General features: G+C 40.6%; 1 protein-coding gene across 11 annotated transcripts in view; it reads left to right on the forward strand.

The window, feature by feature from the left end:
• USP40 (ubiquitin specific peptidase 40) overlaps positions 1-12,515 on the forward strand; it is a 98,466-nt gene continuing 85,951 nt past the window's right edge. For 8 of the 11 annotated variants that reach the window (XM_082658043.1, XM_082658042.1, XM_082658044.1 and 5 more), the window contains exons 1-6: positions 17-124; positions 1,199-1,416; positions 3,987-4,054; positions 6,362-6,475; positions 9,110-9,274; positions 10,991-11,137. In XM_082658043.1, coding sequence (XP_082514169.1) covers positions 1,218-1,416; positions 3,987-4,054; positions 6,362-6,475; positions 9,110-9,274; positions 10,991-11,137 — 693 coding nt within the window. In that variant the 5' untranslated portion in view covers positions 17-124; positions 1,199-1,217. Of the gene's footprint in view, positions 125-441; positions 670-1,198; positions 1,417-3,986; positions 4,055-6,361; positions 6,476-9,109; positions 9,275-10,990; positions 11,138-12,515 lie in introns of all 11 variants that reach the window. The other 3 variants (XM_082658038.1, XM_082658041.1, XM_082658046.1) reach the window with 3 other exon arrangements.

Below are 12,515 nucleotides of genomic sequence, written 5' to 3' on the forward strand. Positions count from 1 at the left end.
CGCGCGGTGCCGCGGGATGGCTGCTGACGTCAATATGGCTGCTGACGTCAATATGGCGGTCCCCGGTAGTGGCGAGTTCTTTCGCTTCGAGTTTTGGCCGGGGCGGGGGTCTGGGCTTTAGGCAGTAAGTGGGGCCTGCGGCCGGGGATCTCGGGAGGGATGAGAGGGGCCGAGGCGAGAGGCTGCCCGGGCCGGCCCCGGGTTGCGGCGTCCTCCTGGTGTGGGGCTGCGGTCCCCCGCCTCGGAGACCTCTGCCTCCTCGCGCCCCTGGGCTCGGTGGCTTGGAGGGCTTGAGGGCCTAGTCTGAACGTGGAGCGGAGGAGACCGGAATCTAGACCACGCGTTCGAGGCCACACTTTCAAGTTCCATTTTTTGTGCTTTTCTTCTGAGGAACGGGTTGAAAAGGCAAATAATTGCATATCAGCGTTTCCTATCCCTTAGGAACTGTGCTAGGCGCTTGGCCTTTCTCGTCTCCAGGTGACCCTCCTCCACACTCGATGTCAGACCTTGAGCGGATTCTTTAGACCCCAGGAGCTAATGTTGGGATCACCGGATGGATACATGTTGTAAAGCCCTCGAGGCTCCATTATTTAAATGGCAGTGTTTTTTTCCCAGTGAATCTCCACCCGGCTGTCCGGCTTCGGGGCCATGTACTAAACTACTATAAAGGTTAATATGTTCCATTTAACTTATTTAAGTGTCATGATCTGGTGCAAGGAGTTTGAGAAGCAGAGATTTTAGGAAGTGATTCATGGTCCCTAGGCCATTGTCAACCCTCAGAATCTAGCTTTGGCTCTACCCCCTCAGCAGATTAGGTGTATTGATGGGTTTTCTTTCTTTTTTCACTAGTGATATCAATATGCCTTTTTAAAAACAGCTGTCATTTATTGTGGGCTAAACCCTGTACCCTAAATGCCTTTCTTTCATTATGTTATTTGATTGTTTAAATGACCCTGCGTGACAGTTTGTATCGCATTTTACTTATAAGAACGTGGGTTAAGTAACCTGCCCACGGTCGCACAGGTAGTGTGGAGCAGGGATGAAAAAATTCAGGTCTTGCTGCCTCCAAAGCCCGAACTACTGTCTGTACATTCTAAAGAGTGACTTAAAATGGAGACTCCCAAGTATAAAAGGGAGATGTGGGGAAGTTTTGTTTTAAAAATAAAAACGTTTATATAACATGTTATATATTTTTAAGGGTAGTGTTTAGTTTCACAATGTTTGGTGACCTGTTTGAAGAGGATTATTCCAGTGTGTCAAATGATCATTATGGAAAAGGGAAGAAATTAAAGACCAAAGCTTTGGAGCCACCTGCGCCTAGAGAATTCACCAATTTAAGTGGAATCAGAAATCAGGGTGGAACCTGTTACCTCAATTCCCTCCTTCAGACTCTTCATTTCACACCTGAATTCAGAGGTATGCTATGTTACATGCACTTGGCTGGTAATACGTATCCTCGTATCCACCTGTGATTAGTTATGCAGAATCACAAGTGTATTCGACAGTGTGTGTTAATTGTTGCTAATGAGGGACACAAATTGGTAATTCTGCAGAGGAATGTGAAGCTTAAATTATGAATATTTTCTGTGTGATCACAGTGATGTTCAGTAACAAGATAAAAAAATAAGGCAATGTATTTCTTTTCTAATTCCTATCATTTAAAGTACAACATAGACAATTTTGTCATGAGTGCCAGCCTTCATTATTGTACACCATTTGTATTTTTGAGTTTCTCAAAGTAATAAACACTTAAACCAGAGTTACTCAGTACAGTTATATGCTTCCTTTTGGAGTGGGGAGGGGTTGTCACATTATTCATACAGTCCACAATCATTTATCTGAAGTTCTGAAATCTGGAAAACTCTGACAGCCTGACCTAATAATCTGAACTTGTTTGGCCTGAGAGCCTGACCTGCTGTGAGACTGTTTATAGTCTTAATTATCTCACTTGGGTGAGCAGTCATACATTTGTCACAGGAATATTAAGTCCTTGATTAATAGATATTGTTTGTCCCAGACTCTGCTGGGGATGTAATGTTAACATATTGGACCCTTTCTTCATATTACCTTTCTAAAATCTGGAAATTCTGAATTCCAGAGATCCAAGGTGTTAGATAAGGGACTGTGTATAAGGAACAGAAACCCACTCAAAGTAGCTCAATTAAAAGGGAGGTTTACTGTAAGAATATAGGGGAATCTCCTAGAAACCACCTACGGGAAGCCACCCTGACCTCCTTGGACCCTTGATTTCTTGCCCCTATTTTTCTCTACATGTTTGTCCCATTCCTCCTCTGCAAACTAGCTTCCTCCACAAGGGTCTTAGTCTCTGTGTTCCCTTGATTTCAGTGTGAAGATTCCTCTGCCTTCACATGGCCCTGATTGGGGGCCCCCAGCTATGAAGCTCCATGACTGTAGCTCAGCTCCCCACTATGTCTCCAGATTCTGAGGACAGACAACCTGGCTCATCCTGTATCCAGTATCTCATCCCCCTTCCCACCACTACCAAATTTAGCAAAGTTTTGTGACATTTTCTGTTGCTTCTAAGCTTACAGAGACTTCCTGCTTCCAGAGATTTAGTGTATAATTACCGTTATCCCCTTCCCAGGGCCATTCTAATGGGTCGAAGTGCATGTGGATTTGAGTGTTGACTCTTGTCTGTGACTCCATCCACTCCATAAAAGTATCCCCCCAGTGCCTTCAGTAGTTCCACCGTTAGAAATTTGGAGCATGAATAAGCGGGTTCCTAGGGAGGTTAAGTTTTTCCCAAGTTTTAGTATAATTGAAGTTGAAGGACAACTTAAAGTAGAAAAGTAGCCTTAAGAAGAGGGTGAGGAAGGCGACTGTTGGGGACGGCAGGCAGGTCACGGAGAGCGCCGCTAAGAAGAAAGGGCTCAGAGCCCCGGGCCCCCTTCTCTCTAGCAAAGTGGGTGGCCGGCCAAGCACATGGGCTGACACCTTAGTGTGACTCGCACACTCCTGGTAAGGCGTAGCGCAGATCCTGAAGCTTATTGAAGAAGGCGTACACTTTGGAAAGGGTAAGGACTGGCGGAGAACTGAGGGGAAATTTTGGGAACTTTTTGGAATCATATTTTAAGGAATAGGACTAGATTCGGTTCCACTGTACTCCCAGATCAGTGTAGCTGGGAGGAGTGGGAGACGATTGTGGAAGTCTTTGTATGGTTTTTATGCTTTAGCCTTTATGTTTGTAACCTTCATGTAGTGTTTTTCCCAGTTCCTGCCGGGAGCTCAGGAGGAATATTACATAACAGTAATCACTAAGGCAGCAGTGGTTTTCAGTGCAAGGCAACACCCGTCCCATCCCTCCTCTCCCCGGAGTATATCAGAGTCTCCTAGTAGGTGTTCCTATCTGTTTGAATACAGACTTCCCAAAAGATTCAGATACGCCCCACTGGGTGGCGTACCCAGACATTGAATTATAAACAAATACTGGAGACCGGCACTGGGTTGCCAACGTCTTTTTCCAGGTAAGGTCACCACCATCTGTTATTACCCTCAATGCAGAAAAGATATTTTCATACCAAAATGGGAAGGGCGTTATCTCAGAGTTAAAGGTGCTCCTTCTTGTGAAAGAATGGTTGGAAGTCTCACGTGTGGCTTGTAAACAAACACATGTGACACCATTCTATATTGTGTATTTCCTAGTGTTCCTCATGTGGCTTTTGGGACCCACTGCCGTAGGCAATAGGAAACCACCAAAGATTTCTGATGTTATGGTTTTTATATGTATAATTTTCCTTTTACAGCTCTCCCTTATTGAAACCTTAGCTTCCCACTTCCTAATAGGGTCAGTGGTTAAAAATAACATTACCAGAAAGCAAGATGGGTAGGCTAAGGGTGTAAATATTGTCAAGTCATATTTCTGAATCTTTAACTGATTTCTACTTACTGGTGACCTTGGCTTTCTAAAACAATTTTCAAAAATGAGATAATGTCATTTACATCTGTGATTCTACTTTTTTGTTTAGAAGCTTTATTTTCTCTTGGCCCGGAAGAGCTTGGTTCGTTAGAGGATAAGGATAAACCTGACGCAAAGGTATTAAAATCTTTGATTCACAGGGGTTTTTTGGAGTACTGAGGAAATGTTTTAAGGAAAGAATTAAGTTGCTTATTCATAGGAATCAATAATTTTATTAATTACCAAACATGATCTTTATTTTCAGAAAGTGTCTTGGCCTGTACCTTACTGTTAAGGGAACTGCCCTTCCAACAGAGAATTACTTATGCAGATGCAATGCTGCTGCTGCTTTTTAGACATACCTCTCTCTGCATTAAGGAGATACTCACGAGTTGTCCGCACTATCGCGCCAGAAAGTCCGCTTAATGCACTTACTTGCAGCAACAACAAAAAATAAGGGGCCAGTGTTCTTTCAGTTTGGTATTCTGGAAGTAAACTGAGTGAGGGATTGGTTTACTGTAAGTGTGTATCTAATCACGTTTCTCCCTTGCTTAAACATCATTCAGAACTTTATCACCCTCAGACTAAAATCTGTACTTTTTTTTTTTTTTGGCCATGCTGTGCGGCGTGCAGGATCTCAGTTCCCCGACTAGGGATCAAACTCACGCCCCCCAGCAGTGGAAGCGCTGAGTCTTAACCACAGGACCTCCAGGAAAGTCCCATAAAATCTGTACTTCTTTTTTTTAATAAATTTTTTAATACATTTATTTATTTACTTTTGGCTACGTTGGGTCTTTGTTGCTGCACGCGGGCTTTCTCTAGTTGCAACGAGCGGGGGCTACTCCTTGTTGCGGTGCGCAGGCTTCTCATTGTGGCTTCTCTTGTTGTAGAGCACAGGCTCTAGGTGTGCGGGCTTCAGTAGTTGTGGCTCGTGGGCTCAGTAGTTGTGGCTCGCAGGCTCTAGAGCACAGGCTCAGTAGTTGTGGCACATGGGCTTAGCTGCTCCACAGCATGTGGGATCTTCCCGGACCAGGGATCGAACCCGTGTCCCCTGCACTGGCAGGCAGATTCTCAACCACTGTGCCACCAGGGAAACCCTGTACTTTTTTTTTTAAATAAATTTATTTATTCATTTATTTATTTTTGGCTGCCTTGGGTCTTTGTTGCTGAGCACAGGCTTCTCATTGTGGTGGCTTCTCTTGTTGCAGAGCACAGACTCTAGGCACGTGGGCTTCAGTAGTTGTGGCACATGGGCTCAGTATGTGTGGCTCGTGGGCTCTAGAGCGCTGGCTCAGCAGTTGTGGTGCATGGCTTAGTTGCTCTGCGGCATGAGAGATCCTCCCGGACCAGGGCTTGAACCCGTGTCCCCTGCATTGGCAGGCAGATTCTTTTTTTTTTTTAATAAATTTATTTATTTATTTATTTATTTATGTATGTCTGAGTTGGGTCTTTGTTGCTGCGTGCAGGGTTTATCTCTAGTTGCTGCGAGTGGGGGCTACTCTTTGTTGCAGTGCGAAGGCTTTTCATTGCGGTGGCTGCTCTTGTTGCAGAGCATGGGCTCTAGGCGTGTAGGTGTGCCAGCTTCAGTAGTTGCAGCACACAGGTTCAGTAGTTGTGGCTCGTGGTCTCTACACTGCAGGCTCAGTAGTTGTGGTGCACGGGCTTAGCTGCTATGCGGCATGTGGGATCTTCCCAGACCAGGGCTTGAACCCGTGTCCCCTGAATTGGCAGGCAGATTCTTAACCACTGCGCCACCAGGGAAGTCCAGCCCTGTACTTCTTAATAAGAGTCTTTCATGATCCAGCCCAGCGCTTCTCAAACTCCCTGTGTGGCAAAGAGCCCGTTTTTTTTTTGTTTTTTTATGCACAGTCTATTGCAGATCAGACTTTCATTGGATATAATAAAAATGCTGTGGCAATGCAAAATTGCCATAAAGTTTTCTAAAGGCTTATTCTTACTTTAGATATTTAAGTCCAGTCTTCAGATCAGGCTCCAGGCAGCCTTCTCAGGGCCCTGGCCCACAGCACACAGGCAGGAATGGGCGTGGCGCCAGCAGGAAGAAAGCAATGGAGGGTGCAGCCAGCCCTGTGAGATACTTGTGACTGGAAAATTCCTCATAGGGAGTATGTCTGTAACTGAGGTATTTTGGAGAAAGGATGAACTATTAGAGACTTGAATTACTGTCATTCTCTAATTAATTGGGTGGTTTATTAGGGCCTGTTTGGGTTTTAATACTGATCTGTTATGTCAATATAGCTAAGAATTGTATTGAATTAAAATTTTCAAAGAAAAATGAATCTTCATTCACCCTTCACAATATTTATAAATTTTCTCCTGAGTGAATTAAATGAACTAGGAGGTAGGAGAAAATTAGTATGCAGTTCTTTTAAAAAGGCCCAGCCAACATTTAAAAGATATTTAGAAATGCATTCTTTTCTCATTCAGGTCCGAATCATACCTTTGCAGTTACAGCGGTTGTTTGCACAGCTTCTGCTCTTAGACCAGGAAGCTGCGTCCACCACAGACCTCACTGACAGCTTTGGGTGGACCAGTGATGAGGTACGAAGGTCAGCTTCTCCAGGGAAAAGTTACCAGCAGTAAAGACTGAACACTGGCTTCATAATGTTATCTAACTTCTCCTTTAATTTTGTCTTACGGTCTCAAGATATTGTTTAAATACTTACTTCTAATATTAGATAATTACAAACCAGTAAAACATTTTTAGACACTTGGCTGTATCCAGGATTTTATGAATGAGTGTGATTTGGGGTTGGGGGAAGAGGGTTGAAGATACAGGGAGAAGAAGTATAAGAGCTGGTTTTTATAATTTCTACCATTTGTGTAGTCTAGTTGAGATATACCACCTGTTACATTAATGGAAATTGCCATTTTTATAGCAAACTGCTTATCAACTAAAAAAGCTGACTGGCAGTAGTTGTCTGCCTTTTTGGCGTGCTGTGTGCTTGAATCTGGGTGTTCCAATTTGAACATTTGCTTCAAGCAAAACAGTGAAACCATTCTCGGCAGGTCTTTTCATTTTCACTGTCCTGCCTGTCTCCTGACTGTCTTCATTTGCTTCCTGTATCCTACTGTGTGTGGACTTCCTCTTTTTTTGTTTCAGTTCCTAAAAAGTATTTCACTATATACAAACACTAAACATTTGTCAGCACGAAGATGTGTGTTGTCGATATTGATGAGCTGTTAGCTGTATAAAATCAAAACTAGGTCTGCGGTTTCTTATGGAATAGATGTATTCTTTTATGGAATAGATGCAGAGATGAAGGTATGGGAGACTGTCACGGAATTTAAAGAGACAGTGATCAGAATAAGGGTATGTTGCCTTCAAAAATAAACTATAAACTCTTGTCTTTTAACCAGAAACACTCATTAACTAGATGATGCCATGTGGTTAGAGAGGTGGGGCTTGGGCTTGGCAGTACAATGGGGTGTAATACATTCCCTAAAGAGTGTGTGTTGAGTTTCTGGTGTAGGGCAGGTGCTTAGGGCTAATTCCCTTTTTCTTTCCTTGTTTTAAAAAAACCTGCTTTACTGAGATATAATTCTTATGCCCTAAGCTTCCCTCTTTTAAAGGGTACAATTCAGTGGGTTTTTTTAGTATATTCACAGAGTTGTACAAGCATCACTACAGTCAATTTTAGAACATTTTCACCACCCCAAAAAGAAGCCCCATACCTATTACCAGTCACCCACGCCCTGCGTGCCCTTTCCCGAGTCCCTGGCCACCACTAATCTCTCTCTCTGTGGATTTGCCTATTCTGGACACTGCACAAAAATGGTATTGTGTAATATGTGGACTTTTGTAACTAGCTTCTTTCACTTAAAGTAATGTTTTCAAAGTTCATTCATGTCGTAGTATGTATCAGCACTTCATTCCTTTCTATTGCCAGATAGTCTTCTGTTGGATGGGTATGCCACGGTGGTTTGTGTTTCTTTTTAACCTAGTCATCAGTTGATGGATTTCCCTTTGTTTTTGATAATGAGCTTCCTCTCAATTGCTGGCTTCATACTTCTTAGAAAACTGAAAACTTTATTGATTGATTGATTGATTTCTAAATAAAATCATGTAGTAAACCCTCTAGGACTGGACCTGCAGTGGTAGAGAGGGTCTCTGAGGCACCTTTGCCGAATTTAGGATTGTTCAGAAACAGATCTTGAAACTTCCACAAGTTTTCTGTCCCATCAGAACCAGTGGTATTGGAGAAATTTATATCATCTAGTGTCTTGTGTGTTAAAAACTAAGAAAAAGATCCCGAGTCCCACATGTTACTCCAGCTTCCATCTACTTTATCAGCTTCTCTTCACAAGACACTTATCTTCAAAGTCATCGTCCCTCACTGCCTCTACTTCTGTGCCTTCCATTTGCTCTCTGCCCGCTTCCTACCTGCTTGTCCAAGTCCCTCCTGGCACCCTCGTGCCAGGTCCAGGAGACGCTGCTCGTCTCTCCACAGCCCTCAGTAGTGGCGCCCACCACCCCTCCGCTGTCCCCGTGACCTCGCTCTCCTGGCTCTCCCCTTCCCGGCCCCTGCTCGGGTTCCTGTGCTGGCTCTTTCCTGTTTCCTCCACTTCCGAGTGTTGGTGTGCCCCTGGCTTTGGGTTTATAAGTGCTTCTTTGGGAGTAGTTCAGCCTGTTCACGTACAGTTGCATGATTCATAGATTGAAGCAGGTTCCGTCAGACTTTTTCTCAGTAGCACTGTGTTAGTCTTCCTTTAGTTGGTCTATATATCAAAGCAGTAAATTCTAGTTCTTTTCAAAGGCTGATAATTCGGAGTGTTTATCAGTCCCTCTGAGCTGAGATTCTGCTGTGCACACACTGCCGGCTCTTAGAGACTGCTCTGTGCCTGTGTGTTCCTTCTTCCCCGCTCCCCTCTGTGGCACGGCCATGCGTATGGTGTCGCACAAAATAAATGCACTTTCCCGTTTTCAAGTGAATTGAGTTATATGTACACACTGAACACCGTCTGTTTATATTTTCATTTTGTAGTAAAAGTAAAAATAGGTGGTGATCTCTTACCCTGCTCTCAGCTTGTTTAGCATAGTCATCCTTACCTTTGATTGAGGCTTACCTTTGGATTTCTAGATAAGTCTTGTGTTTTTAAACTAATATCACTTTACAAATCTGTTTTTAAAAATCTGAAGCACAAAATTACATTTAAAAGTTACCTGTTTTATAGGAAATGAGGCAACATGATGTACAGGAACTGAATCGAATTCTCTTTAGTGCTTTGGAAACTTCTTTAGTTGGGACCTCCGGCCATGACCTCATCAATCGTCTATATCACGGAACCATTGTTAACCAGATTGTTTGTAAAGAATGTAAGAATGTCAGTGAAAAGCAGGTGAATATGCAAGAGTATTTTAGTAATAAGTTAAATCATAAATTATAATTCATGCAATTAAATCTGTGATCTATAGCACATGAGGATTAATGTGTTTATTACTAGAAATAACTTTATCAGTTTTTTTCTTGTACTCTAGCTACACCCAGATTATAAGTTTATAATCCAGATTTTTCCATGTAAACTGAAAGAAGTAGATATCTTAAGATGTAGCTTTAATCTTTTATTTAGTACTCTAATATTTAGAAAGTAGATTTGGGGGGTGTTTACAAGTAGGGACCAGTGACCTTATGAGAAAAGCCAATATCATCATGGTTGGTGGTTGGAATATTATAAAGAAAGTTACTTAGAGAAGTAATAAAAGTGGAGAATACTGAGGAATGTTTAAATTGACAAATCTGTAATTAAATATTGGATTTAGTTTATTGATACTCCTCAGAAAGTTCATTTGTATGTGTGTGCTTAGGTTTAAATATTATTTATATAAAGCTATTATAATCCTGTTTAAACTAGTGTAACCTTCCATTCTTTGTCATAACAGAGATTGCCTATTTCATCTAATTGGAAATTTACTCATATAAATATAATAATCACTACTTGCACTACAGATCTTATATAGCAAATGATTTCATCACCGAACAGTTGTCCTTTAATAAAAATATTATTTTATGGCAAGAGTTATAGAAAGTTTCTGTATTTGACTATATGAGTAAAATAATTAAATGCCATTTTCTAAATGTTGCATTAATTGCTGTTTTAGAATATATATGTATATATATATTTCTATTTTTTATGAAAGTGTTGGGCATAAAAAAGACTTTTTGGCCCTTATTGCCTGTGCTAATAGAAGGTTTGGCCAGCCTGGTTTGGAAATATTAAGATGTTGTATGTCTTTGGATTACTGTATGATTGACCAGTATAATGTAATGATTCACAAAGTCATTTCAAAACATAACATATATGAAGGCATGTTATAAACTACAGACATTAACTTTTCACATATTTATATTATAAATCATATATGAATGTTATTGCTTTAGGTTTCTACCTTGAACTAATTAATTAGTGCTATTATTTTATAATCCCCATAATCCCTTAAGGTAATGCTGTTGCTCAGACATGCACACAAAATTATAAATGTGCTTTATTTAAACTTGTCAAATTGTAACTGTTTATTACTAGAAATATAATTCAAATGTACTTCTAGTAGAATTGGTAGACTCGCATTTTGCAAAATGCACTCTTAATTTTCGTAAAAATACCTTTGTATCCTGGCTCAAAATAATTTTTTTCTTAAACCAGCCCTAGCAGAAGGGGAGGAAGAAGAGTTTACATTAGAGAGTCCAACCCTGGCCTTGCCATGCCAGCCTAGAGACTAAGACAGCACTAATAACCCTGAACATATACTCTTCTCAATTCGTGTTTTAAATGGTTTGTCTTATTTCCTGATAAAATAGGTTTCGTTGTATCTATAGTGAACTCGTAAACTGGTGTCTGATATATTTGAAGCTAAGTTATAGTTTGGTTTAGAAAGAATAATTTATTGTTATGAATTTCACAGTATCTAATCAGGAGATCTATACCTTCATATATAGAAAAAATATATGTGTTTTAGAAAAAAAAATCTGATTCTTCCCAGTGTATGTATGAATTGGTGATGTGTTTGTGAGCCTCTGTGGAATTGTTTTTTCAATGTTATATTCATGTGTATTTCAGGAAGACTTCTTAGATCTCACAGTAGCGGTCAGAAATGTATCAGGTTTGGAAGATGCACTCTGGAACATGTATGTGGAAGAGGAAGTTTTTGACTACGACAACTTGTACCACTGTGGGACTTGTGACAGGCTGGTGAAAGCAGCAAAGGTAAAGATAGATCCCTGCCTTTTCTAAGGGTGCCTGCGCAGTGTTTGGTAGCAGGAGGGTCCGTCGAGGGAAGTCAACTTGTAGGAAGTGTCTTGAAGATATACATGAAGCTCTTAATTAGTACTAAGGATTGAAAAGACATTTATATTATATGTGTGTGTCTGTGTGTGTGTGTGTGTGTGTATGTATTTTAATTTTTTACAGTAAAGAATTTTTTTTAAGCTTTCAACCCAGCAGTTCTCTCAGCTTCTTTTTCTCACAGGAAAAAATTATCTGTACCTCAGTGTTTCTTAAATAAACCTTTTTTTTTTTGCAAGTTACCATTATGAAGAAGGCAGTATATTTTTATTTCTGCCAGCCAGGAAGCTTGTTGAGCTTTCCTTTTCTTGATCTACCACTGCACAAATGGCTTTCTTTATTTTCACATTTGCAGTTATTTTACTGTATTGATGTGTGTATATTTCCTCCCTGACTAGCAAACCCAATATGGCCTTTCCTCCTCCCCCAGTTGGAAGTACGTATCTTGTTAATTACAGGGCTTGACAGAGCGTGCCAGGGTTTCTCTTTGTACAACAGAGCAAAATACAGGAAAAAAGCAGGACAAAATTTAAGCAAGTGATTTCTTTTGCAACATGGCATCAACTCAGCTGCTATTATTATCTGCAGTAGGAACTCTTTCACTGCTGGCAGATGATACGACAGGCTGTTCATTAGCGTGATAACCTTGAACTCAATTGAACCAGTGGTTATTGAGCCCTGACTTAAAGAAATACCACTAAAGATGTATCTTTGCAGTTACTCTGTTAAGACAAAGTGTTAGCACTATTCCTAGAGCTGACAATATTGAATTTTCCAACAAAGAAAATGAGGGTTGATTTAGATAGCACACAACATTGATTTGGATCCTGGAGATTATAGGTGAAAATGTAATTGAAAACAGTAAACCCCATGCCTGTAGCTTTCACAATAGGATTTGAAACCAGGGTGAATTTTATATTGTTTAATGTTTATTTCCATCTAGCCTTTGCCCCTTTATGAAAACGAAAGAAAGGTTTATTTTTTGCTTATTTATTTTGTATTTCCTCTTTAGTGTTACAACTACAACCTAATAAAATAAATATAAAATTCAGAGGATGAAGCATCTTGGAAAGACACTTAAACACATTCTTAGTTTTTGGTTGACCTTAATTTGCACATTAGTAAAATAAGAACCTTTTGTTAAACAAAAGCAATTCTTGTATGCACCTTTTCTATCATTGGTTTAATTCTTTTTCAATGGAAATGTTTTGATCTTGATACTTTAAAAATTGCCTTCTAGTTGCGTTAGATTTATTGCATTCTAAGGTTAGGCTTGGTTGCATTACCTAAATTAATGCAG

The sequence above is a fragment of the Grampus griseus genome (genome assembly GCF_964374135.1).
Source record: "Grampus griseus genome assembly, chromosome: 7".
In the NCBI taxonomy this organism is placed as follows: domain Eukaryota; kingdom Metazoa; phylum Chordata; class Mammalia; order Artiodactyla; family Delphinidae; genus Grampus; species Grampus griseus.